Source organism: Rutilus rutilus (assembly GCF_951802725.1).
Source record: "Rutilus rutilus genome assembly, chromosome: 6".
NCBI lineage: Eukaryota > Metazoa > Chordata > Actinopteri > Cypriniformes > Leuciscidae > Rutilus > Rutilus rutilus.
The window spans coordinates 30,160,780-30,185,825 of record NC_140214.1 but is presented as its reverse complement, the minus strand read 5'-3'; the positions used below and the strand labels follow the sequence as shown (position 1 = coordinate 30,185,825).

The window sequence follows — 25,046 nt, the reverse complement described above, 5'->3', positions numbered from 1 at the left end:
CAGATTATATTGCCTCTATCACTCTATGTGTTTCTGAAGGGGGATTAGGATAATACAGTAGACAGGCCATTGCAGCAGCGCATTAGGCTGGAGTCTTGCCATATTGCGAAGCAAGTTATTGCTTCAACCCAAAAAGTTGCGTTGTTTTGGGGAATGAATGTTGGTGCACAGAAGAATTGAACTCTGGTCTGGGTGCTTGTTGGCCTCTCTTTCTTTCTTTCTTATTATTTAAGACACCTCTCGTGACGCTGTCATCAGTGGGCCTATAGTTGTCCATTCGCCATTATCAGTGTGTGATCTTTATGCGATTTCCAGATCTGTGGCTCGTTGTCAGATATTTTCGGTTATCTAGACCTGCGTTAGAAGAAAACCATGGCGTTAATCACAAGAGGACTCCACAGGATATTTTTGTGGACCAAGAGATCAAATAGCACAATTACAGGTGAGATTGTGTTGCTTTGTAATAACTTTATTAAGACTATGATGAAACTGTATGGATTATTTATGTAGCCTATTTATTGTTGTTTTTGCTTGATGTGTCATGTAGCCTAATGATATTTTCCCCTCACTGCTGCATCTGCTGAAATCTGTGTGGCTAAAGTCCATTTCAAATCTTTTCCATATGTGTATTATAGGATAGGCCTATTAGAGTTGTACTGTAATCTGATATGATGCTGTAACTGGCAAGGGAAATTGTCTGTCATACATACAGTACAGGCCTGCTTGCTGATGGACTGTTGAGTGCACTAACAGCTGCTGATCAGGGCAATACACACTTGCTTTACTTTCTGGAGCTCACATACCATGCCTTGAAAGTAATAATAACAATACTACTAATAATAATAATAATAAAACCAACAACAACAACAATAATAATAATTAAAATAAAATGCTAGCCTATTTTTCTTCTTCTTCTGAAGTCATTAACCACGTGATGATGTTACACTGTAAATATAGTAATAAAAACAACAACAGTAGTTATTATTATTATCATCATCATCATCGTTGTTGTTGTTTGAACCTTACCTTTGTTATTGCATCACATTATTTAGCAAATCTCGAAATCTCCAATCCCGAAACAACTGTTTAACACAAACCTTAAAAAAAAAAAAAAAAACTGCCACTGGCCCTCCAAGAAGTGTAGCTATAATAATAATAATAACTATTGTTGTTATTGTTGTTGCTATATTTACATAGGTTACATCATCATCATCATCATCACATCATATGTAGTGCCCTAATTACTTGTCATTGCAGCATAAACTGGTTTAAACTAGTTTAATCTTCCATTTTATGTTTGTGCTAAACAATAAGTTGTTACATTTCATTAAGATAGGAAAAAATAGACTGTTTTGCAAATGATGGGATGCTTTAACTGTACGGTTCAAAATATTCAATTATTATTATTAGTAGTAGTAGTAGTAGTAGTAGGAGACCTGGTAGTAGTAATATAAAACCTTAATAATAATATAATAAATATTTATATATACTATTTGTTTATATTAGCTACTTGTTGTTGTTGTTATATGATTTAAACTTATTATAGACCGAGAATCATTTGCAAAACATTCAGTTTGTCCCATCTTAATAACAAAACAAAAAAAATGGAAATGTAACTATAGGGTCGCATTTTATTTGAAGGTGTCCTTGTTACAGTGTAATTGTACATGTAAGTGCATGTACTTAAGGTTTGGTTTGGGGTTAGTTGTTGTCCCGATCACCAGCTGGAGTGCAGCCCTTCCTGACTTTGTTGTTCTCCCATTATGAACTACATTCCCCACAATCCTGTGCTTGGACTCATTATGGTTTAATTTCTCCCACCTGTTGATCATTTACTGATTTTAGTTTGCCTATTTAAGCTCTTGTGTTTTAGCCGTGCGGTATGAGTCGTTGTTTAAAAAAAAAAAATTGTCCATCGGGGTACTTGGATGTCTTGTTCCTTCCGTTTTTGGATTATTTTCCTGTTTCTTTGTGTGGACTATTTGCTTCTTCTTTTTTTTTTTTTGCCTTTTTGCCTTTTTGCCTTTTTGTTATTAAAACTGTGTGTGCATTTGGATTCTCTCTCTGCCTCGTCTCTTCAAAACATAACAGTTGCATGCAATTATGCATAATATACTGTTAAACATTAACAAGGTCACTATAAAATAAAGCGTTAGCGAAACTAGCCCTCATCCTTCCCTCGCGTTTTGTAACACATCTTTCCCTCGCGGGTCAAAATGACCCGAAGCCTTAAAATTATACTTATTTTATTTCATTTTGATAATATTATTTCTATTTTTAATGCATGTTTTTTGGAGATTTTTTTTAATGATTTGATTTACCTTTAAATTACTAGATTTGATCAATAAATAATAAATAAATAATTTAAGCACATTCCTTATTTCTTTCAACTTAAATTCAAAAATAACTCACAATTTCATGCATAACCCTTTAAAGGAATACTCCACTTTTTTGGGAAATAGGCTCATTTTACAACTCCCCCAGAGTTAAACAGTTGAGTTTTACCGTTTTCGAATCCATTCAGCCGATCTCCGGGTCTGGGGGTCCCACTTTTAACATAGCTTAGCATAATGAAATGAATTTATGTCTAACACTTGATGGCTGCTCTGTTAAGTCTTCGTCGTCGGTTAGGAACCTGGGTGTGCTCTTTGATACTAATCTTTCATTTGAAAGTCACGTGTATAGTATCTGTAAAACCGCATTTTTCCATCTTAAAAATATATCTAAATTACGTCATATGCTCTCATTGACAAATGCGGAACAATTAGTCCATGCGTTCATGACCTCAAGGCTAGATTATTGTAATGCTCTACTGGGTGGTTGCCCTGCACGCTTAATAAACAAACTACAGCTAGTTCAAAACGCAGCAGCTCGAGTTCTTACCAGAACCAGGAAGTATGAGCATATTAGCCCGGTTCTGTCAAAACTGCACTGGCTCCCTATTAAACATCGCATCAATTTTAAAATATTGCTGATTACTTACAAAGCACTAAATGGTTTAGCTCCGCAGTACTTGAGCGAGCTCTTAACGCATTATACTCCTTCACGTCTATTGCGATCTCAAAATTCCGGCCAGTTGATAATACCTAGAATATCAAAATCGACTGCTGGCGGTAGATCCTTTTCCTATTTAGCACCAAAACTTTGGAACAGCCTTCCTACCATTGTCCGGGAAGCAGACACACTCTGTCAGTTCAAATCTAGATTAAAGACACATCTCTTTGACATAGCGTTCACATAATACATTATAGACTTCTATAACTCAATATTAGGCTGCATAGATTAGGTCAGCTGGAACCGGGAACACTTCCCATAAATCCTGATGTACTTGTTACATCATGAGAAGAATGGCATCTACGCTAATTTTAGTGTCTTTGTTTATCCCAAGGTTTTCCCGCAGCCTGCCGGATCCAGGCCGTTTCCAGATCTGATGAAGGACCTTCGCCTGGACCCGGTGTCAACGCAGTGCTGAAGTGCCAACTAGTCTCTCCCTATGGAGGATCCCTTTCCCACTCTACAGATAACGCGTCGTCGGGAAAACTCAATTTGCGTATCTACCCCGAATTGATAAAATAAATAAAATTCTGAATCAAAACTATAAGGAAACACCAGTAATTTGTTTAGGTTTGGTTTGTAGGGAATTCCAAACCTGCACACATATATTCAAACGCACATAACTATAGAACCCGTTCTTAATGCGCATCTGAACGCCATCAGCGTTTCTCACAGGTTCGCGTTTAAAGTCTGTGTAGAGAGAATGGTGTCGTCTTGGCGGCCCTAATTTAAAAACAAATGATCGTTGCGACGGAAGCGAATCAATCAAAACTAACTTTAGCTGGAAAATAACTTTATTAAAGAACCGCTATAAAGCCAAAACAATCTTACGTTAAATTATACATTTATCTCTGTAAAGCTGCTTTGAGACAATCTACATTGTTAAAAGCGCTATATAAATGAAAATGACTTGACTTGACTTGAACCGGACAAGACCATTAGCATCTCTCTCAAAAAAATGAACAAAGATCTTCGATATTTTTGCTATTTAAAACTTGACTCTTCTGTAGTTACATCGTGTACTAAGACCGACGGAAAATATGGCTAGGAACTATACTCTCATTCCTGCGTAATAATAATGTAACGTAATGATATGACGCAGCACCTGATAATAGTCCCCAGCTCAGTAGCCTATTATCAGGCGGCATGCGCTGCGTCATATCATTACGCCTGCTTCACCCATGGTACGGCAGCAAAGTTTCTTGATTATTACGCAGGAATGAGAGTATAGTTCCTAGCCATATCAGCCTAGAAAATCGCAACTTTTCATTTTCCGTCGGTCTTAGTACACGATGTAACTACAGAAGAGTCAAGTTTTAAATAGGAAAAATATCGAAAATCTTTGTTCATTTTTTTGAGAGAGATGCTAATGGTCTTGTCCGGTTCAATTCATTATGCTAAGCTATGTTAAAAGTGGGACCCCCAGACCCGGAGATCGGCTGAATGGATTCGAAAACGGTAAAACTCAACTGTTTAACTCTGGGGGAGTTGTAAAATTAGCCTATTTCCAAAAAAAGTGGAGTATCCCTTTAATTCAGCTCAAAATATCTTACAATGGGTGTCTTTGCCGACCTCTTGTGGGGAAAAAAATAATATAACATGATATGTCATGACTCCTTATAGCTCTATATGGAGCAAATGAGCTGGGTCCTAAAACCATTTCTCTTCAATATTCATTCAGACACACATGTAGACATTATAAAATAGTTTTTTTTGGTAAAGTTTTAGCATTTTTAGGCTTTTCTATGTGTTACTGAAGCATACCTCGCATTCAATTCATTCCTATGGGGATCAATTTGACCCGCGAGGGAAGGATTTGTTACTTTTTTTTTATTTCAACCACAAAACTCCTCGAATCCATTCAATTTTTCTTTTGTGTGTATTCGTGGTTCGACAAAACAAACAAAAAAAGTCCTAGGCTCTTGGACCCCTCTAATGAACACTCAATGTTTTAAAAAAAATTTTAAATGAATTTCGGGTCAAAATGACCCGAGAGAACGATAAGGGTTTTTAAGTGGATGTAACACACTCTTTTGAGGTGACTCATGTAGACTCATTCTCTCATGTTTGTTGGCATCAACAGAGACTTTGTTGACTCTGCAAGAGAGCATACAGGAAACCTCCACTACATGCATAACCTCACTGTTTACCGCAGTAAGATTATATTAAACTAGAGGATGTGGGTTAAGTATATGGGTGGCATACTTAACCTATGTCCCGCTGCAAGGGCCTTGGAGATGTGGTAACTGATCCTCTTTTCAGAGCCATCAATAATGCAGGTGGCAACAGAGGCCGATGAGTCTCTTAAAGGAGTGAGCTCAGTATTAAGTGTCAGTGAAACATTCTTGGGCCTTGAAACGGCTGCTTTGCCACCCGTTTGTTCATCCAAAATATTTTTTAAAAGACCTTTTTTAACAAAGGAGAGCATCCTTCTTTCTTATGGACCGCTCAGAGGTCTTTTAGTGCATGGCAGATGTTACCTGGATCCCTTGAAAACAGGAAGCGAGTAGCTTTGTAAGGGGTAAGTTGATAATCCTTTAAGTGTTTGTTTCACTAATTCAGCTTGAGTAAGCATTTTACCATGACGGCTTTTTTATTTCCTGAAATGCTTCTTGTGGTTGTTTTTCTAAATTTGCATTCGTTTTTTCCACGCTAATGCGTATGATCCATCATTCTGTTGTATCATCTTCGTTTGCATTCAAAATCAGTAACCGCTTGATTACATTACACTGTAAAGAGTGTTTTCATTCTAATGATATAACATCATTTGGTCGCACTTTAGACTTTAACTATGTACTTACATAAAAAAAAATATATTGTTCTTTACGGTGTACTTATGGTCTTCATGTTGTATTGCAAAACACTTTTGCTGCTGTCAAGGTGCAATACGGGTAAGATTAGAGACAGGTCAATGGTATGGTTAGGTTTAAAGTCAACAGTGTAATTATAGATGTAATTACATACAGGTATACAAGTAAACTATAAAAACATGTATTTACACAATAAGTGCATTGCATCAAATTATTAGGTTACACTATATGGTAGCACTTTATTTCACAGTCCTGTTCCCCATGTACATACTTATTACAGTAATTACAATGGGTAATAAAGGTACTTACCCTTAACCTACACCTGAACCTAACCTTAACCCTTGTGGTTTCCTTATGTTACCTGGTATTTCCTTAGGTAAGTACACTGTACATGTACTGTAAAATAAAGTGCAACCCATTTTATTTTAATGTGTCCTTGTAATAGAGTAATAAATGAGTAATAAACATGCACTTACTATAGGGTTAGGATTATGGCTTGGTTTAGAGTTAATTGCATGCAATTATCCATAATTTATATTGATTGTTATAGTAACTTTATGTAACATATGTATTAAGGACTGTAAAATAAACTGTTACCAATGATTAATTTAAATGTTAGTGCACAATAGTTAAGGACACTTATTATAAATCAGAACCCAACTTTTCCAATTTAATTCTTTAACTTTAAAGTGGCCTGAAAGTCCAGTGAACTTATTATTTAAGATTATGACTTTGGCACCACTTTGAGTTCACTTACATTTATGACAGCAAATAAACTTAAAGCAATTAAGTAGCAATCACTTAATGACCCCACACTCTTATGTGCGCACACGCACACGCACACACACACACACACACACACACACACTAAAAATATTATTCTCTTCTCTAGCTGGTTAATTGTATTGCATTTTGTACTAAAACATTTGTTGGCTATTTGATGAATGTTTTGTTCTTCTGTAAATTGCTTTGGATAAAAGCATCTGCTAAATGCATAAATGTAAATGTATTTTTGCTTTATTCTTTATTTTTTATTCTTGTTTTTTTCCATCTTCACTTTAATTATTTGTAGTGGTTCTATCATGAAATGCAGTTACCATGAGCAAATGCCGTATTGTCTAGTCATGCTTAAAACATGAAGGTCTGCTGTCAAACATCTGTCAGCTGAGGTTTCTCATTCCGCCTCCAGTGAGTTCAACAGCACAGAAGAGACACTCATGTGGTCGAATATTATTTTTCAGCACATTCCTCTGTTTTATGGGTGGTGATTCCCTCTTTCCAAATCATCAGGTCAGCTGATAAGGTCTTATTACTCTGGTAGAGCATGTCTCCTGTATCATCGCTGAACTTTCGTTCTGCTGTTGCTCTAGTTATGAGACCAATTAAAGGGCTCGTTTTATAATTTATATCTTTTATCAAAGAGGCCTTCCAGATTATGTGTTTATGTGAGAAAATTAAGCTTGTTATATGAGCTTTGATAATAAAACCAGGGGAATGTGGAGCCGTTTCTTTTAGGTCACAAAGTTATGTGGGTATAAACTTCATAAAGTATAAAGTATGCTCACATGTCACAGCTAGAGTTAGTACAAGAAACGAATGTCATGACAGCCTCAGCTGACTCAGCGTTGGGTTGGGCGTTAAACGTTAACTCCAGCTACGAAGCCCTCGCCTTTAATAGACATTACAGGCCAAAGGTCTCTTACCTCACCACTATCTTCCTGAGCTCCACATACGCAGTGGGAGAGGACCGAAGCCACCGCAGTGGATTCGATTGGAATATCTGCATCTTTTCTAGGGTAATCTCAAGCTGAGTCGAGGGACTTTTTAGGAGAAAGGTATCGTTTTCACAATGGCGACATTCAAGTCTTATCTCATCAAAACATGCTGATTTTGTATGTGTCCCGTAGCTTTTGTTTTCTAATTATTCAGTGGTATTTCTGTGATTGATAATAGAAAACTGATGATTCAGTGAGTGGTAACTCGTAGATGTCATGAAATCCTGCTGGGATGTTGCCATGTCCTGCGGTGTGAGATGCTAAACTAGCGTTTTGCTAATTCTTTTAGTTGTTTTTCCTGCAGCTTTTATGGTCTCATATTATTTGAAAAGGCTACATGGAATATTTGTAGTTTTAAATGAATTTCTCACACCTCAGCGCCACTTAAAATGAACCAGTGAAGACAAATGGTGAAACCTAAAATCTTTATGCTGATGTAAAAAAGGAAAAAGAAAGTAATAGCCTACTATAATTAAGTTAGGATGCATTAATATCATCAAAAGTGACAGTAAAGATATTTATACTGTTTTCAGATTCATATAGCCTAAACATATTAAGCAGCACAATTGTTTTCAACATTGATAATAAGAAATGTTTCTTGAGCAGCAAATCAGCTTATTCGAATGATTTCTGAAGGATCATTTGACACTGAATGATGAGTAATGATACTGAAAATTCAGCTTTGACATCATAGGACTAGATTATATTTTAAGATGTATCAAAATAGCAAACAGTCATTTTAAATTGTAATAACATTGTAATAAAATTGTAATAAGTTTCTTACTGTACACTGTAAAAAAAAACAAAAAAAAAACTTGTGTTTGCCCGAATAATTCTGTAAAAATACTGTTAAATTGTACTGTTTTTTTTACAATTTAATACAGTTAAATTGTAAACATATTTACAGAATAACCTGTAAATTTCACCATTTTTTAACCTTTATAACATAATGACAACCACCATAATTAAACTGGTGGTAAAGAAAATGATGAACACATGATGAATCAAAGTTCATCACAAGTAGCTTTACAAGCTGAGACAAATAAGAATGCATTGAAGGTGTTTTACTGTATTTTACTCCAAAATTATATTAAATAAGGTTAGATCTATTACAGTCTTTCCCTACATAGTAAGGGAACTTACTGTTAACCTATTAATAGGTTTTGGTCACACTTTGGTTTAGAGTCCAGTTCTCCCTATTAACTAGTTGCTTATTATCATGCATACATATTAGGATATTGGCTGTTTATCAGTACTTATAAGCACATATTAATTCCTTATTCTGTAACCATATTCTACATCCCTTAATGTTACCCAATACCTAAACTTAACAATAAACAAACCATTAACAAGCAGTAATTAGGAGTTTATTTAGGCAAAAGGCATAGTTAATAATGAGAATTAGACCGTAATCTAAAGTGTGACCTAGTTTTTTCAACTGTAGTGTTTTTACTGTCTTTTCACAGTTAAAATTACAATAATTTTTTACAGTATGTTCTTGTTCAAGTAAATGCAGCTTTGGTGAGCATGTGGAATTTTATATGAACGGTAGTGTATGCCGACCCATATAACTGCATTTCGCTAAGTATTTCTACCAGTCGTGTCTATCATGGATTTGCTTATCATAGAGATGCAGGCAAATAGCGCACAAACTCTCTGTGTGGACCTTTTTGGCAGGTCTTTTGCATGGTGAGCACTGCTGTGCGGAGACCAGCATGGAGAACAACGTCACACAGATCTCCCGAGAAGATCTGGAGGAGCTGAGAGAGGCTTTCAACAAAATCGGTCAGTGAAACTCTGTCTGAATCTCACTGTATAGGTTTAGTGAATTGTGCATTAATACTTGGGAAATGTGCTTGAATCATCTACTTCGTGCTTGTGAGTTGTCAAACATTACCAAAGATTACATTAACTGAGTACATAAATGTGTTTTGATGGCGGATCATCGTATCATGTGGTTCTACACACATCATTTATAGTTTTTTTATGGAATCCCGAAATATGGTGTCAAAGATTTTCTGCTTGTGAGGAATTCAACTACTATAAAATGTAATATTAAAATTGTCTTTCATTCTAGATATTGATAACAGTGGCTATGTAAGTGATTTTGAGCTTCAAGAGCTCTTTCGAGAGGCCAGCTTTCACCTTCCCGGATACAAGGTACGGGAGATTGTGGAAAAGTTCATTGCCGGTGATACCAACAAAGACGAGAAGATCAGTTTTGAAGAGTTTGTTGTGGTAAGCCTGATTATGAGTTTTCATCTTATCTTGAAGTGTTGATGAGTTTTTATCGGTCAAAGTATACCTCAGCTGCTCGTGTCACTGTTGGACTTTGAAAGCTTAGATCTCACTAAATTCTTCAGATATACCAAGAGCTAAGAAGTAAAGAAGTGAGAGAAACTTTCCGCAAGTCCATCTCCAGACGGGATGGGATTCGGTCATTTGGAGGAACATCAAAGATCTCAAGTGAAGGAACGCAGCATTCTTACTCAGGTGGTGACATAAACATCCATTACACTCTTAAAAATAAAGGTTCCAAAATTGTTTATGCAGTGATGCCATAATAGAACCAGTTTGAGTTCCCGAACCATTTTATTCTTAGTGTGGAGAACATTTTAATCATCTATAGAACCTATATAGAACTTTTTGTGCACTAGAAAGGTTCCGTGGACGTTAAAGGCTCTTAATGGAACCATCAATGACAGTAAAAAAACAACATTATTTTTAAGAGTATAGACTAAATGTACCTTAGTTTCATTCTTAACTCTTTCCCCCTCATCATTTGCTAAAAATGTTGCCAGCCATCATATCTTTTATCAAATTCATGCCGTGTCCAGGCATGTTGTTGTCTAAACAGATGCCTCCACCACCGGCTGGGGTGCCATGTGTAAGGGGTGTGCAGCCTCGGGCTCCTGGACAGGACCTCGACTGCACTAGCACATCAACTGGCTCTAATGCTAGCAGTATGGCTTGCTCTGCTCCGCTTCAAATTGCTGCTACAGGGCAAGCATGTTCTGGTCCAGACGGCCATTGCGTACATCAACCATCAGGGTGGTCTACGCTCCCATCTCATGTTGCAACTCACCCGCCATCTCCTCCTCTGGAGTCAGAAGCATCTGAGGTAGCTTCGCTGCATTCACATTCAGGGTGAGCTCAATCGTGCAGCTGACGAGCTCTCACGACAGCCCACGCTCCCAGGAGAATGGCGACTCCACACCCAGACGGTTCAACTGCCAGTTGTTTTAGTCCCTGACCGAGGGGACTACGCAAGTATGCGTTTCCCCCAGTGAGCCTTCTCGCACAGACACTGTGCAAAGTCAGGGAGGAAGAGGAGCAGGTGTTGCTAGTAGCGCCGTACTGGCCCAACCGGTCCTGGTTCACAGAACTAATGCACCTTGTGACAGCCCCTCCCTGGCGGATTCCTTTTAGGAAGGACTTGCTTTCTCAGAGACGGGGCACCTTATGGCACCCTATGGCACACTTAAGTAGTCTACCCCCAGCAGTGATACACACTATCAGCCTGTTCGTTGATTGGTGCTCTTCTCCAATGAGAAGACCCCTGGAAATGCCCGATCAGAGCTGTGCTTTCCTTCCTGCAAGAAGGGCTGGAGAGAGGGCTGTCTCCCTCCACCCTGAAAGAGTATGTCGCCGCTATCGCTGAACATCATGATGCAGTAGATGGTAAGTCCGTGGGAAAGCATTACCTGATCATCAGGTTCCTGAGGGGCACGAGAAGATTAAATCCTCCCCGCCCTTACTTTGTACCCTCTTGGGACCTGTCCTTGGTCTTAGCAGCCTTACAGGGGGCACCCTTTGAAACACTGCAGTCAGTAGGGCTTAAAATCCTGTCTCTTAAGATGGTGCTCCTGACTGCACTGGCTTCTGATAAGCAGGTGGAGGACCTGCAGGCATGTTTTGGCTGATGGATCGTGCCTGGAATTTGGACCAGCCAACTCTCACGTAATCCTGAGAACCCGGCCTGGATACCTGCCCAAGGATCTACCACTTATTTTAGGGATCAGGTGGTGAATCTGCAAGCACTGCCCCTGGAGGAGGGTTTAGGGGTGAGGGCTCATTCCACTCTGAGTGTTGCCTCCTCCTGGGCGTTACATTAGTAACCTAGACATTTTGATTTATATGCTGTTAAATGTTTGATGATCACATTAGATTACTTGTGCACAAGCAATGCTCCAATCAGCTCCTTCTGGTTTATGCAGATCTTCTTCCCTTGTTTTTGGATCCGGAGATGCTGTAAAAATATTACAGAGGATGCGCCCCCTCCCTTATAACAGCAAAAACAGGAATTGCAGGAAAAAACTAATTAGTGGCTTGGAAGCGTTGTGTCAAAAATGATGGAAAATCTTGTCAGTGGCGGGGAAACAGTTAATGAACATTTCAGTTTTTTTCCAAAAGAATAAAAAATGGGTTGTCTTCATTTATCAAGATGTAATAACTTGCTTTGCCTCATTTTTGGCTGATATCATACATGACTTCAGCTGCCCACCTCCATTCTGCCATGTCGTCCCTAACCCTTTTCACCATCCAGTGAATTCCTGTTGAATAAATGAAGTCCAACTTTATACATATTTTCTAATGGAATATCCTGTTTCACTTGGAAACACATAAAGCCTCTGAGCAGTTCCTGCTGTGCTTGAGCACTGCTTCAGAAGAGTCAAACCATATTTGAACAGTTTGAAATTCGATTTGTCAATTGATTTGTCAAATGATCCCTGACACAAGTGGACCAAATGTCATTTTGCTAATGTTTTGTTTTTATCAACGTTTCTCAGATGAAGAAAAAGTGGCCTTTGTGAACTGGGTCAATAAGGCCTTGGCAAAGGATCCTGACTGCAAACATCTGATCCCAATGGACCCGGAAACTGACAGTTTATTCAAATCTGTAAAAGATGGAATATTGCTTTGGTAATATAAGATTAACTGGTTTACTGTGTAATGTTATGTGTTTGTTGTGCTGTTCAATACATTGCCTTTAATTATTCAGCACATTTAAATACAATATAAATAAGAGTTCATGTTTAGCAACCTCTTGGCCGTTTCTTTGCAGCAAAATGATCAACCTCTCGCAACCGGACACCATTGATGAGCGCGTCATCAACACAAAGAAATGCACTCCGTTCACAATGACTGTAAGTGCTCTCACTTTTGAAATCCAACAAAGAGGTGATATCAGAATAAAGATCCTTGAAAACCTCTCCCATAACGGGTGATTCTCAGCCCCATTCTAATAAAAAAGGGTGACCCTAAAATCAAAAAGAAAATTGACATTTTGCATTGACAAATAATGCCACAATGTGACTTTAATTCTTATTAATTCTAATTAATCATGATTTAAACAACATCGTTTTCAACTAAAAACGTAAAACTTTTTACGCGATTTGATCGTTTATTTACGCGACAACAGCCTTTTGGGGGTCAGAAAACGCAAGTTTTTGAAAACGATACTGTTATAGTCTCCATGTAAACTATAAAAATGCAAATTTGTGAAAACGTTGATGTCATGCACATGCATATAATGTGTTCAGTCTATAGGTGCGTAATGTTTCTTTACAAACTGACATCGCCATCTATTGTTCTGGCAGCAGAATACAGCGTTTTTTTGTCCTTTTCGCGGATACTAGTGAACGCGAAAAACACAAATGAAAATGTTTTCGTTTTTAGTACATCATTGTTGTGTTAACGTACCCTTAGTCATTACCATTATTCTCAATGGTGATTTATCAACAAAAATGTAATACAGCACAACAAATTGATACACACATATAGCCTGGGTTTCCCCCGCTGCCTTGCACGCAGCGCGATTTTATTCACGCTGCTAAGCAGCCTGGACACCATGGACCAGATTTTCCCCTCAAAAAGGGAACCAATCACAGAACGAGGAGGGAGCAGCAAGACGATGACGACGTCTATGCGACACACCGAAGCAGTTTGTTTATATCTATGGATCCAACATGGCAGCAGACGCGAAGTTACCTTTCGATGCAGCCTTAGATAGTGTTCTAAGTAGTTTAGTCGCTGAACGCCATCGTGTACACATAAATCTCTGACCCATCGTCTTCTTCCTCGTCGAATTTCTGTCGCTCTACATACGTCATCTGGTATAATTGAAACGATTGGCTATGAGCTACGTACCGGCGCATTTGATAGACATTCGTAGCGCCCAATAAACGACTCTGGGTATTCGTAAACCACGCCTCAAATACGAGAAAATTAGCATGTGGTTCCCAGACCACGTCTCAATGAGACGAGGTCTGACGTTAGCCAGGCTAATACACATATCTTTTTCATCACAATACATACTATGTAAATATATATTATATATATATATATATATATATATATATATATATATATATATATATATTTTTTTTTTTTTTTTTTTCTGTATTTCAGTTAAAATAAAGATATTTCTTTATTAAGATAGATGTTCTTTAATTGTGAAAAAATCACAACACACACTTATTTTTGTTTCTTTTCTGTATACTTTACATCCAGTAACATTACAATAATGCAAAAATGCATTAACTAACATTAACTAACAATGAGTGAACTGTTACAGAATTTATTCATCTTTTCAAATTCAGCTGTTCATTGTTAGTTCATGTTAGCTCAGGTCCATTACAAAAAATATTAGCAGATACAACTTTTGATTTTAAAAATGTATTAGTAAACATTGAAATTAACGTTTACTAAGATTAATACTGTAAATGCTGTAGAATAATTTTTCATTTTTAGTTTTCATTTGAACTAATGTAGTAAACTAAAGTTAACAAATTTTTACCATTACCATTTTTTTATTTATTCAAAATATATACATATATATTTAATAACTTTTTTTATTATTATTTTATCCATTTTTATATTATTATGTCCATTTCACTTTATCTTTCTTCATTATCTTTAAGACCTGGTCACACAAAGAACGATAGATATATAGATAACATTAATAACTATATTAGCTATATATCACCACATTATAACATTCTGTTTATTATAAGCAGATGCTGAAGTTATGTCATCTGCCATTTTAAAAGCTTGAGCTCTTTAATTTGGTGGATTATGATTATCTACCTCTTTACTAATACAGGAGAATTTGATGTTGGCACTTAACTCTGCTTCGGCTATTGGCTGCACGGTGGTCAACATCGATGCTCAGGACATGAAAGCAGGGACCCCTCACCTCGTGCTTGGCCTCCTCTGGCAAATCATAAAAATCGGCCTCTTCGCTGACATTGAGATCTCACGCAATGAAGGTCATTACTCTGCCTAAATTGATTTTTGGTAACATGGTTACATCCAATGGGCTTACTAATTGCTGCCATAAATGAATACAAGCATGCATGCACATGAGTGACTGATTTACGCCTCTTAAGAGGTTTCAATAACGTGTGTCTGTGTATTTATCTGTGTGTAGCTCTAATTGCATTGCTTGATGAGTCAGAAGAGCTGGACCACCTGATGTCAATGTCCCCAGAGGACCTTTTGCTGCGATGGGTCAACTATCACCTGAAAGCTGCTGGCTGGCAACAAATCAGAAACTTCAGTGAAGATATCAAGGTAGTTTATGCTTCATCACAGAAGTCATCATCACCAAGTTTACCCAAGCTTTTTTTTTTTTTTTGGTCAAATAATATTTCAAATACACTACTAAGATTTAAATTTATTTATTTTATGTATTTATTTATTTTAAAGAAATTAATACTTTAAAATTAAAGCCAAAATTCAGCCAGGATGCATTAAAGGGAAAAATGATGAGCTTCCACATACCCCTGAGAAACTTTGCATTCTCTTGCAAAATGTAAACGTAAATGTAAAGTCTCTTGTGGGAACGCAAAACATTTTGTGAGTGTATATATATATATATATGGCCATTTGTTGTATATTTTGAAATACCGCATTGGTTATATGCTGAGTAAATCAACCACAGGCCTAGAAATGAAAGACCTATATAAAACCATATAAAGGCCTTTGATCTGGTTTGACATAAAATCCTTTGAGCTGTCATTTGCATGTCAGTTGATATTGACTTATATAATGCTCTCAGGACTCCAGGGCTTACTTCCACCTGCTTGATCAGATCTCGCCTAAAGGAGACGGGGATGATGAGATGAGGATTGACATTGACATGTCTGGTCTGAAGGTAAGTCAGTCTGAATGTTTGGTCAACAGCCTTTGCCTTTTTTACTGAGTAAGTCAACATCCTGCTTTGTTTGAACTTATACTAACCGGGGGTGTAAAATGTAGTGTTTGTACAGTTGCGTCCACATATTGTCCACAAACAGCCATTAATCTTGTTGAGGCAGATGATCATCTGCTTTCAGATTTAAGCATAGTTACTCAGACTCAATAACTCTCTCTTTAAGGAGCGCGATGATGAAATGCGAGCAGAGCTGATGCTGAAGCAGGCGGATCGCCTGGATTGCAGACAGTTTGTCACTCCACAGGATGTGGTGGCAGGAAACCATAAACTCAACATGGCCTTTGTGGCCAATCTTTTCAACATGTACCCGGCCTTGAACAAACCCACCAGCAATGGCATTGATTATGCAATTGAGGGTGAGTTGCATTATTTTATGTGAATGTGCCAAACGCGTGCTGAAAAGAAGGTGTTATTTATGCAGTCTGGGACCCGGAGAGGTTTTTGACTGCCTGTGATAAATGATGCTGGATTATCTTTGCTTCACATCTGAGCTCACATACTGTTTGAATTACCAACCAGACATTTGCCATCATTAAAACAAGAAACATACTCAAACAGCAAGATCCATGAAAGTATTCACAATACATTCTTAATAACTTACTCACAACCTATGATTGTTTGATAGAAGACGATCGTATTTTTAAATTATTATATTTTATATTATTTTTATTTTGTTCCGCCGGAACTAGACTCGCGTACGGCCGTTACCAGAAGCCAGTGATTATAGTTTATAAAGTTATAAATATGGATATTTTTCTCACATAACTGCATCACTTTGCCTCAGAAGGCCTTCATTAACCCTGGAGCCGTATGGATTACTTTTATGATGGATGGATGCACTTTTTTTGGGGCTTCAAAATCTAAGGTACCATTCACTCACATTATAAAGCTTGGAAGATCAAGGAAATGTTTTAATATGACTCCGATTGTGTTTGGCTGAAAGAAGAAAGTCATATACACCAAGGATGACTTGAGGGAGAGTAAATTATGGGATAATTTTCATTTCTGGGTGAACTATCCCTTTAATTTGAACATTTGCTAATAGGAAACATCATCTATGTAAAGAAATCACTTTAGGTAATAGGTAAAGTTTCAAGACATTCTGTTATAGGTTGCATGAAATATACATGAAAGACATACAGTACTGTTCTTACAAACACCACTGACAAATTGGTGCTTTTGTGTGTCACTTCATGCATCTGCAGTGTTTTCAGAGAGCAGCAGGTGGCGCTCTGTGGCTTACTACACACATAATGCATGTGTGCGTGTGTTAGAGGGTCACATGTGACATCAGTAATTGGGGGTGATTAGGTTTTATCTCACTGTCTGTTTATCTGTCTTTTGTCCTCTTCATCTGATTGTTCTATTTTCATCTCCATTCTGTCTCCTTAAATACAGCATGTCATCAGCCAAATAGATATGTGTATTTGACAGAACCCTCTTAACTGCCTTTTTCCCATTTACGTTGCAGAGGGAGATAGATGATTATTTTACCATCATGCTCTTTTCTGCATTCACAACACTATTAATTCAGTCTGCAGCCTGATTTTTATTGTTAATAAGGAGAAAGGTCTATTGTGCAAACGTAGAGAATATGTAGCTCAGGATTGTGAAACAGACTATCATCATGTAATCATGCTTGTGCTCTTTAATCATTTGTTTTTTAAAGGACTTTATTAAAAACATATTTACCAGGAGCATATCATGGAAAACAGGATTTTCGCTGTACAAATAGGCATACAGTAACATTCACAACACAAAGCTTCCTCCTTAGTCCACTTAGGTCATTTATGAAAACTTAACAGGCAAAAAATTGTAATGGCTGTGACACCACAATAATTAACATATGACCACCCACATTTATACATCAATGTCAATCTATCAAACTATTCAGTATACAGCTGTCACATTTTAGTCCAAACAATATCGGACAAATGAAGAGATTTAAAGGAGGAACTGACGAAGGCAGACATGCTGGCAGGAGAGACAAGGGTGGCGATGGAGGTAGTAGCCATGGAGGACATGATGGTGGAAGGGCCCAAGGATAAGTGGATGGTGGTAGGATCCAAGGAAGACCGGACGGCCGACGAGATCCCAGAGCGACCCAGGAGAAGACCATTATGGAGGCGAGCCACGGCGGCAATGATGGAGGGAGGAGCCAAGGGGGTTCTTTGAGCCCAACCAACAGCACTGATGCCTGGAGATGAAGAGGCCAAGGTGAAGTCTGTGGCACAGAGAGACCCGGTGACACTGATGGACAGGGAGGACCAAGGCGGAGTCCTGGCGACAAGTGGCCGAGGTGGAACCAAGGGGCCGAAGGACCAAGGTGATGCTGGTGTGAGTGAGGGCCCCGGTGGAGCCTGAGGGGTGGAGGAGCCTGAGAGTGCCCGCAGGGGTGGAGGGATGGAGCGCAGCAGACAGCCCGGAAGTCCGTGGAGATGGTGGGGCGACGAGTGACCAGGGCAGAGCTGGTGGGACAAGGTAGCCTGGTGAAGCCGAAAGGACAACGGTCCCAGGTGGAGCTGAGGGGGCGAGGAGCAATGACAGAGCCGATTGGTCGATGGACTGAGGTGGAACTGAGGGCTCTGAGGGACGAGGCGGTGCCCGGGACACTTCACGCCAGGGCAGAGCTGGGGACCAGAAGCCCCAAGGCGGATCAGGGCTGCATGGCAGGGCTGATGGTGAGGGGCTAAAGGGAGCCAGCGCAGGCAGAGCCGAGGGAATGGCTGGCTTCAGTGGAGCATGCAGAAGATGTAGACTGGGTGAGGAAGCAGGCTCGGTGATGGACAGGGCTGGTGGCGACGAAGATCATACTGTGATGGACTGGTGGTGATGACAAACTAGGGCTGGACAGGACCAGTGGCAATGATGACAGAGAAGACTCATGGCTGGGTAGGACCAGCGGCGATAATAGACATCAGGAGTATTAATCAGTATACCTGGTCAGCTGGGACCTCTGGCTTCTCTTCTGGGACAGATGTGGCTGCTGGCTCTGGCTCTGGCTCTGGCTCCTTGGCGGGCATTGGGTCTGGCTCTGGGGTGGTGATGGATGGTGGGTGGGGCTGGACGCTGGCAGCAGGATCCTCTTCCATATCGCCCACAATGAAAGAAGATCCGTCGACCCGTAGGGTGACGTTGTTGTACTTGGCCAGCGTCCAGCAGGAGTTTCCTCGCGGCACCATAGCTGAATCTTGTCGTCGAGTCTGATCCAAAACCCCTCCATGTGCGGGATGTCTTCGCAATGGGCAAGGTGGTTGATGCTGAGAAATTCCTCAACATATTCCTCAACATATTCCTCAAGGCATCTGCCACCCTGGAAAATAAAAACTGTCCCTCCTTCCTTCAATTCTTTGCCACTCAAAGGGGCAACATTGATGGAAGCTATTTCCATGCTTCTTCTCATTTTGGGGTCCGGTATTCTGTGACGTTTTAGTCCAGATGAAGATGAAGATTATTCAAAAAGGTTACAAAACAAAGTATTTATTAAAAAAACACATACTCTACCAATAGCGAGAGGTAGGCAACATACAGAGTGTAAAGAGACAAACAATACCGTACAAATGAAGGGTGCACAAGGAGGAACTTAAATACACAGTGATGATGTATTACATGGCTACTTGCCACATAAGTAAATAATTAGACACGAAATATTGATCTAAATATTTTTTTAGGTCTTTAAACGCAAAGCTTCCGCGGAAGTTGCTAGCGTGGCAAGTTCAAACTACAGACATGTAAAGATACGGTACAGTCATACCACTTATTACACAGCATTTCATCACATAAATAATATAGATTATTGATTAGAAATATTGATTTGAGATGAAACTTTTAAAATCATACCTGTTTGTTATCTTATAATCCATTACAGTGTACAAAACAATAGTCGCAAAATGGCAGCAGCTGCGTTTGTATGAAACGAGAGAACAAGTCCACGATACTGGATGACATAAGTAACCATACACAAAATATTGATTTGACTGAGTTTTAATATATTATTAGATCATCAAACGCAAAACTTCCACGAAGAAAAACTGTTCCTAGGAAGCGTGTAGCGCTGACGATAAACAAACTAAGTCCATGAAAGTGAAACTAACAGAACATAGTTGTGACCACAGCAAATTGATCCATCCTGATAAACAACAGTGTAAATTACATAGGTAAACAGACAATAGCCTACATATAGTGTATATTTAGAAGTCCTAAAGGGACAGCAGCAAAAATAGCCAGTTTAATTATCAGAGGGTGGACAGTTTTTTGGTGGGCTTATAATGTGAGGTCAATTTAAACATTGACATCCAATTAAAACAGTATTAAAAAAAAAAAAAAAAAAATGTACTGCATCTAAAGTACATAATGATCCTTAAAATAAGGCATAAGACATGGTGTGACTTTGACTAATAAATGATCGCCCTCTCTTTCACCAGGGGAAACAAGAGAGGACAGGACATTCAGAAACTGGATGAATTCTCTGGGGGTTTCTCCACATGTCAATCACTTGTACAGGTAACACAGCCATTTATTTAGCTTACAGTAATGTCATAGTTTTCTACGGTGACAGTTATCAGTGACTAATGTTGGTCCAGAAATCAAAAGCAATGAATCTATGGGTTCATGGTGGAACGGTAGGGAGGTTGTGAGATTGTGAGCTAAATAAATTAAACAAACAAACAAAATGTATGCATGGTTACTTTTGAATGTACAGTATAACACCATTATTTTTTAAATGTATAACTTTTACAAATGGAAATATAACTAAAACATATAGAAATAAAATTATAATATGATACTATGTAAAAAATATTGTCAAGGTTAAAGGCTATTGCTTAAACTTAGGTTTGTTCTAAACCTCCTTCCCAAAGTATTGCATTTAGGCATTTACTGTAACTTGTGCATACATTTACATTTATCAATTTAGCAGATGCTTTTACTCAAAAGGACTTAAAAATGATGAAAATCATGAGCAATTAGTTAAAACCATAAACAAAATTAGTACACCAGCTTTAAAAGAGGTGTTATTTAGTAGTAATAGATAAAATAGTTGTTATTATTATTGAGAGAGAAATACAGATAGATAGATAGATATATAGATAGATAGACAGATAGATAGATAGATAGATAGATAGACAGACAGATAGATAGATAGATAGATAGATAGATAGATAGATAGATAGATAGATAGATAGATAGATAGATAGATAGATAGATAGACAGACAGACAGTCACAGACAGACAGATAGACAGATAGATAGATAGATAGATAGATAGATAGATAGATAGATAGATAGATTGGTTAGACAGACAGACAGACAGATAGATAGACAGACAGACAGACAGACAGATAGATAGATGGACGGATGGATGGATGGATGGATGGATAGCACTTCCAACCAGAAGGCCACAGCTCTGACATGTTGCTTTTTGCTTTTTTGTTGCTTTGGAGAAATTTGCTGACAAATCAGAGGTGGTCTGTACATTTAAACACAATTTACATTGATTCACTGTACTACATAAAACATTATAACCAAAAGACTGAAGTTAATCATGAACATCTTCTTCTCCAGTGATCTGCATGATGGTCAGGTCATTCTTCAGTTATACGAGAGAATCCAGGTCCCTGTTGACTGGACTAGAGTCAATAAACCTCCCTATCCAATACTGGGCTCCAACATGAAGAAGGTTTGTACTTTCAGAAGTTCAGCTTTGAGTACGAGCAGCTAATAACTGAAATCAAAGAACCGAATCAGCTTTGAGTCATATCACATTAGTACGTTTGTTTCTGAGAGCAAATGAAACATGTCTGTACTGCTACATGTTGGATTTCTGTCCCTGCTGAAATGATTTCCACAGCTGCCTCAGGGCATTGGCCAGCTCAGAATTCAAAATGCACTTTATTCATCAAAAACTCTATTTAAGTATGCATACTGCTGTCGTCAGGGTTAAATTATACATGTCATTTTAACTTGGCCGACATGTGTTTGTTTTGTAGCTTGAGAATTGTAATTATGCAGTCGCACTGGGCAAAAAGGAAGCAAAGTTTTCCTTGGTAGGAATCGGTGGGGAGAATATCAATGAGGGAAGCCCCATGCACACCCTGGCACTGGTCTGGCAACTAATGACAAGGTACTTTATCTATACAATAAAAGTTTCAACATGCTGTCATGGAAATTCTAACTATTTTACATGTTGATGATTTTGTGGAAAATGTATGCGATCTAATGCACATGTTATCGTATCATCTGCTTACACCCAACTGAGGGATACGTTTAGAGGTGGAACTTCATGCTAGTTTTTTTTCCTATAAAATCCTATTTTCATAAATCAAATCGTATGTATTCATTTGAAAATTGAAAACTTGTAAAATAGTTCTCATGAGAGTTGAAAGAATTTGACTTGACTCATATGGCAAAAAATTGGAAATCATTACTCCAGTCTTCAGTGTCACATGATCCTTCAGAAATTATTCAGATATGCTGATTTGCTGCACAAGACACCATTTCTTATTATTATCAATGTTGAAAACAGCTGTGCTGCTTAATATTTTTATGGAAGTTTTTTTTTTATGAAAGTTCAGAAGAACAGCATTTATTTAATAGTCTTTACTGTGACTTTTGGTGGAAAAAATAATGCTTTTTTACTGAATAAAAGTATTAATTTCTTTAAAAAAAAAATTTCAATCATACATTGTCATATGTGACCCTGGATCACAAAACCAGTCAAATGTCGCACGGGTATATTTGTGGCAATAGCCAACAATACATTGTATTGGTCAAAATTATAGATTTTTCTTTTATGCCAAAAATCATTAGGATATTAAGTAAAGATCATGTTCCATGAAGATATTTTGTACATTTCCAACCGTAAATATATAAAACATTTATTTTTGTGAATGAATGCAGCACAATCGTTAACATAAATGGACAACTTTAAGGCGGTTTTCTCAATGGTTTGATTTTTTTGCACCCTCAGATTTTCAAATAGTTGTAACTCGGCCCAAATTATGTCCTATCCTAACAAACCATAAATCAATGGAAAGCTTATTTATTCGACTTTCAGATGATGTATACATCTCAGTTTCAGAAAATTGACCCATGTGACTGGTTTTGTGGTCCAGGGTCACATTTGAGGATGGTTATAGTTTTGTTAAAAATGTGAAACACATTAATCATCTTGTTTCTCACAAATAACTCTTGCAGATATACTCTGAAGGTTCTGTCTGACCTCGGTGAAGGGGAAATAGTCAATGACCAAATTATTATCAACTGGGTGAACAACACCTTGAAACAAGGTCATAAAGACTCGTATATCAACAGCTTCAAGGTGAATCCCATTCGACACAAGTACTGCTTTCCTACAGCACCATAAACTGAATGGATTCATATTGGGATTCAAATAATATCAAACATGTCTAAGTTTAAATGAAATTGAATTGTATATGATGTATTGTTTCAGGACAAATCAATCAGCACTAGCCTGCCAGTGATTGATCTGATCGACACAATCGTGCCCAAAGTCATTAAATACGAGATGGTGAAGAGCGGGGAAATGACGCCAGAGGACAAGCTAAACAATGCAAAGTAAGTTCCCCCCGCGGCTCCTCATAAATTACCCTGATACGCATCTGACGCCAAATTGCCTGTTGTCTCGCCACCAACAACCGTCTCCGTATCTCTGTTTCCCACTCACAGATACGCGATCTCAGTGGCGCGAAAAATCGGAGTCAAGGTGTACGCCCTGCCCGATGACCTTGTGGAGGTCAAACCCAAGATGGTGATGACAGTGTTTGCATGCCTTATGGGAAGGGGCTTGAAGAAAGTCGATGGCTGACCTTGTCAGAAAGCACAACCCATACATTGCACTTTTTTTCCCTTTAACATCCCTTCTGCCTTACGAACCAACCCTTTTATGCAATTGTTATTTTGTATGAATAATTCCTCATGAATTTACCTCCTGTTAACTGCACCGAAATATGTCACTAATCATTTCATTTCTACTAGCTAAGATGCAAGATTACTCAAAGAGAATGTTATTTTCTTAATAATTGTGAATGCTTTATTTCTTCGTCGACTCTTGATTCTTTCAGATTGTAAATAGCTGGATATTTTTACATTACGTAAATAAAGGTTCTCACAAGAAATATTTGAGCCATGTAGATCTGCACATTCATTGATTTTGTTATTTAATCAGGCTTAGATGAATAATGGCTGGCCAGCTATTCTGGCTTATAATCATACATTTTGGGTGTCCGTCTAAATATTTGCTCATCCAGGAAAGCGCATTGTAATTCAGAGGAGGATTGAAAGTCGAAAGCAGAAAAATGCTACAATTGGCAGAATATCTTTTTGAACAAGCATCCAAATCATTTAACAGTGGCCAGAATTGCAAACACTTTCCTGGGCTCTGCCTCCTATTTACAATCATCTAACGTGTCCAGCTCTCTTCTAGAATGAATTTCTCTCAATGTCATTGTGAAATTCCAGGTTTGAGTTTCTGGGATAATTTCAGCTGAGCTGAGTGTTCCCCTTTGACAATTGTACCATCACGTAGAGCTGCGCTCGGTTTCACATTCGAAGCCCCCTCTGGGCTCAGTGGATTCACTTAACAATGTGTCTCATTCACTGTTCTGCATTATGTTACTGAACAGAAACACTAGCAGATCTCAGTATATTAACAAGTTTGCTGCCCAGTTCCAGCATTAAAATGCAAATTCAAATGCTAAACCCTTGTGAAAACGAAGTGTGCTTAATTGTACTGAATGTGCACTTGTAGTGTACTTTAAATCTTAAAAGTATATTATAAAAAAAACTGTACTTGCAGATAATAATACTAATAAAAGACTATAACGAGAGTACACTTCCATGACTGTTTCTTAACACAAAAATGAAAATTTTCTTCATTTACGCACCCTCATGTTGTTCCAAACCTGTATGAGTTTCTTTCTTCTGTTGAACACAAAATAAGATATTTTAAAGAATGATGGACTAGACAGTTGATGGCCCCCATTGACTTCCATAGTAGGAAAAAAACACTATGGAAGTCAATGGCTGGTCACCAACATTCTTCAAAATATCTTATTTTGTGTTCAACAGAAGAAAGAAACTCATACAGGTTTGGAGCAACTTGAGGGTGAGTAAATGATGACAGAATTTTCATTTTTGGGTGAACAATCCCTTTAAGTACACTTAAAAAGTG

The 25,046-nt window shown here is 38.1% G+C and overlaps 1 protein-coding gene across 3 annotated transcripts; it reads left to right on the top strand.

The window, feature by feature from the left end:
- The first annotated feature begins 143 nt into the window (after positions 1–143).
- On the top strand, positions 144–24,725 carry pls1 (plastin 1 (I isoform)). 3 transcript variants are annotated; one of them, XM_084412611.1, is made up of 16 exons: positions 144–442; positions 9,317–9,424; positions 9,717–9,877; positions 10,003–10,132; positions 12,430–12,562; positions 12,705–12,786; positions 14,745–14,910; positions 15,072–15,214; positions 15,702–15,797; positions 16,021–16,213; positions 20,282–20,360; positions 21,419–21,533; positions 21,844–21,977; positions 23,051–23,174; positions 23,307–23,431; positions 23,543–24,725. In XM_084412611.1, the coding sequence occupies exons 1-16, from the start codon at positions 373–375 to the stop codon at positions 23,679–23,681; spliced, it is 1,998 nt and encodes a 665-aa protein (XP_084268737.1). In that variant the 5' UTR covers positions 144–372; the 3' UTR covers positions 23,682–24,725. The 3 variants fall into 3 exon arrangements, with proteins under 3 accessions (XP_084268737.1, XP_084268739.1, XP_084268738.1); XM_084412613.1 differs by lacking the exon at positions 144–442 and adding an exon at positions 7,537–7,660; XM_084412612.1 differs by lacking the exon at positions 144–442 and adding an exon at positions 7,537–7,699.
- The last annotated feature ends 321 nt before the right edge of the window (positions 24,726–25,046 follow it).

Excerpts from the sequence above, each read along its gene's own strand:
- pls1 (XM_084412611.1), top strand. The coding sequence starts at position 373 with ATGGCGTTAATCACAAGAGGACTCCACAGGATATTTTTGTGGACCAAG. Across the intron at positions 10,133-12,429 it reads AACGCAGCATTCTTACTCAG|ATGAAGAAAAAGTGGCCTTT; the intron begins GTGGTGACATAA and ends AACGTTTCTCAG. Across the intron at positions 21,978-23,050 it reads GTCTGGCAACTAATGACAAG|ATATACTCTGAAGGTTCTGT; the intron begins GTACTTTATCTA and ends TAACTCTTGCAG.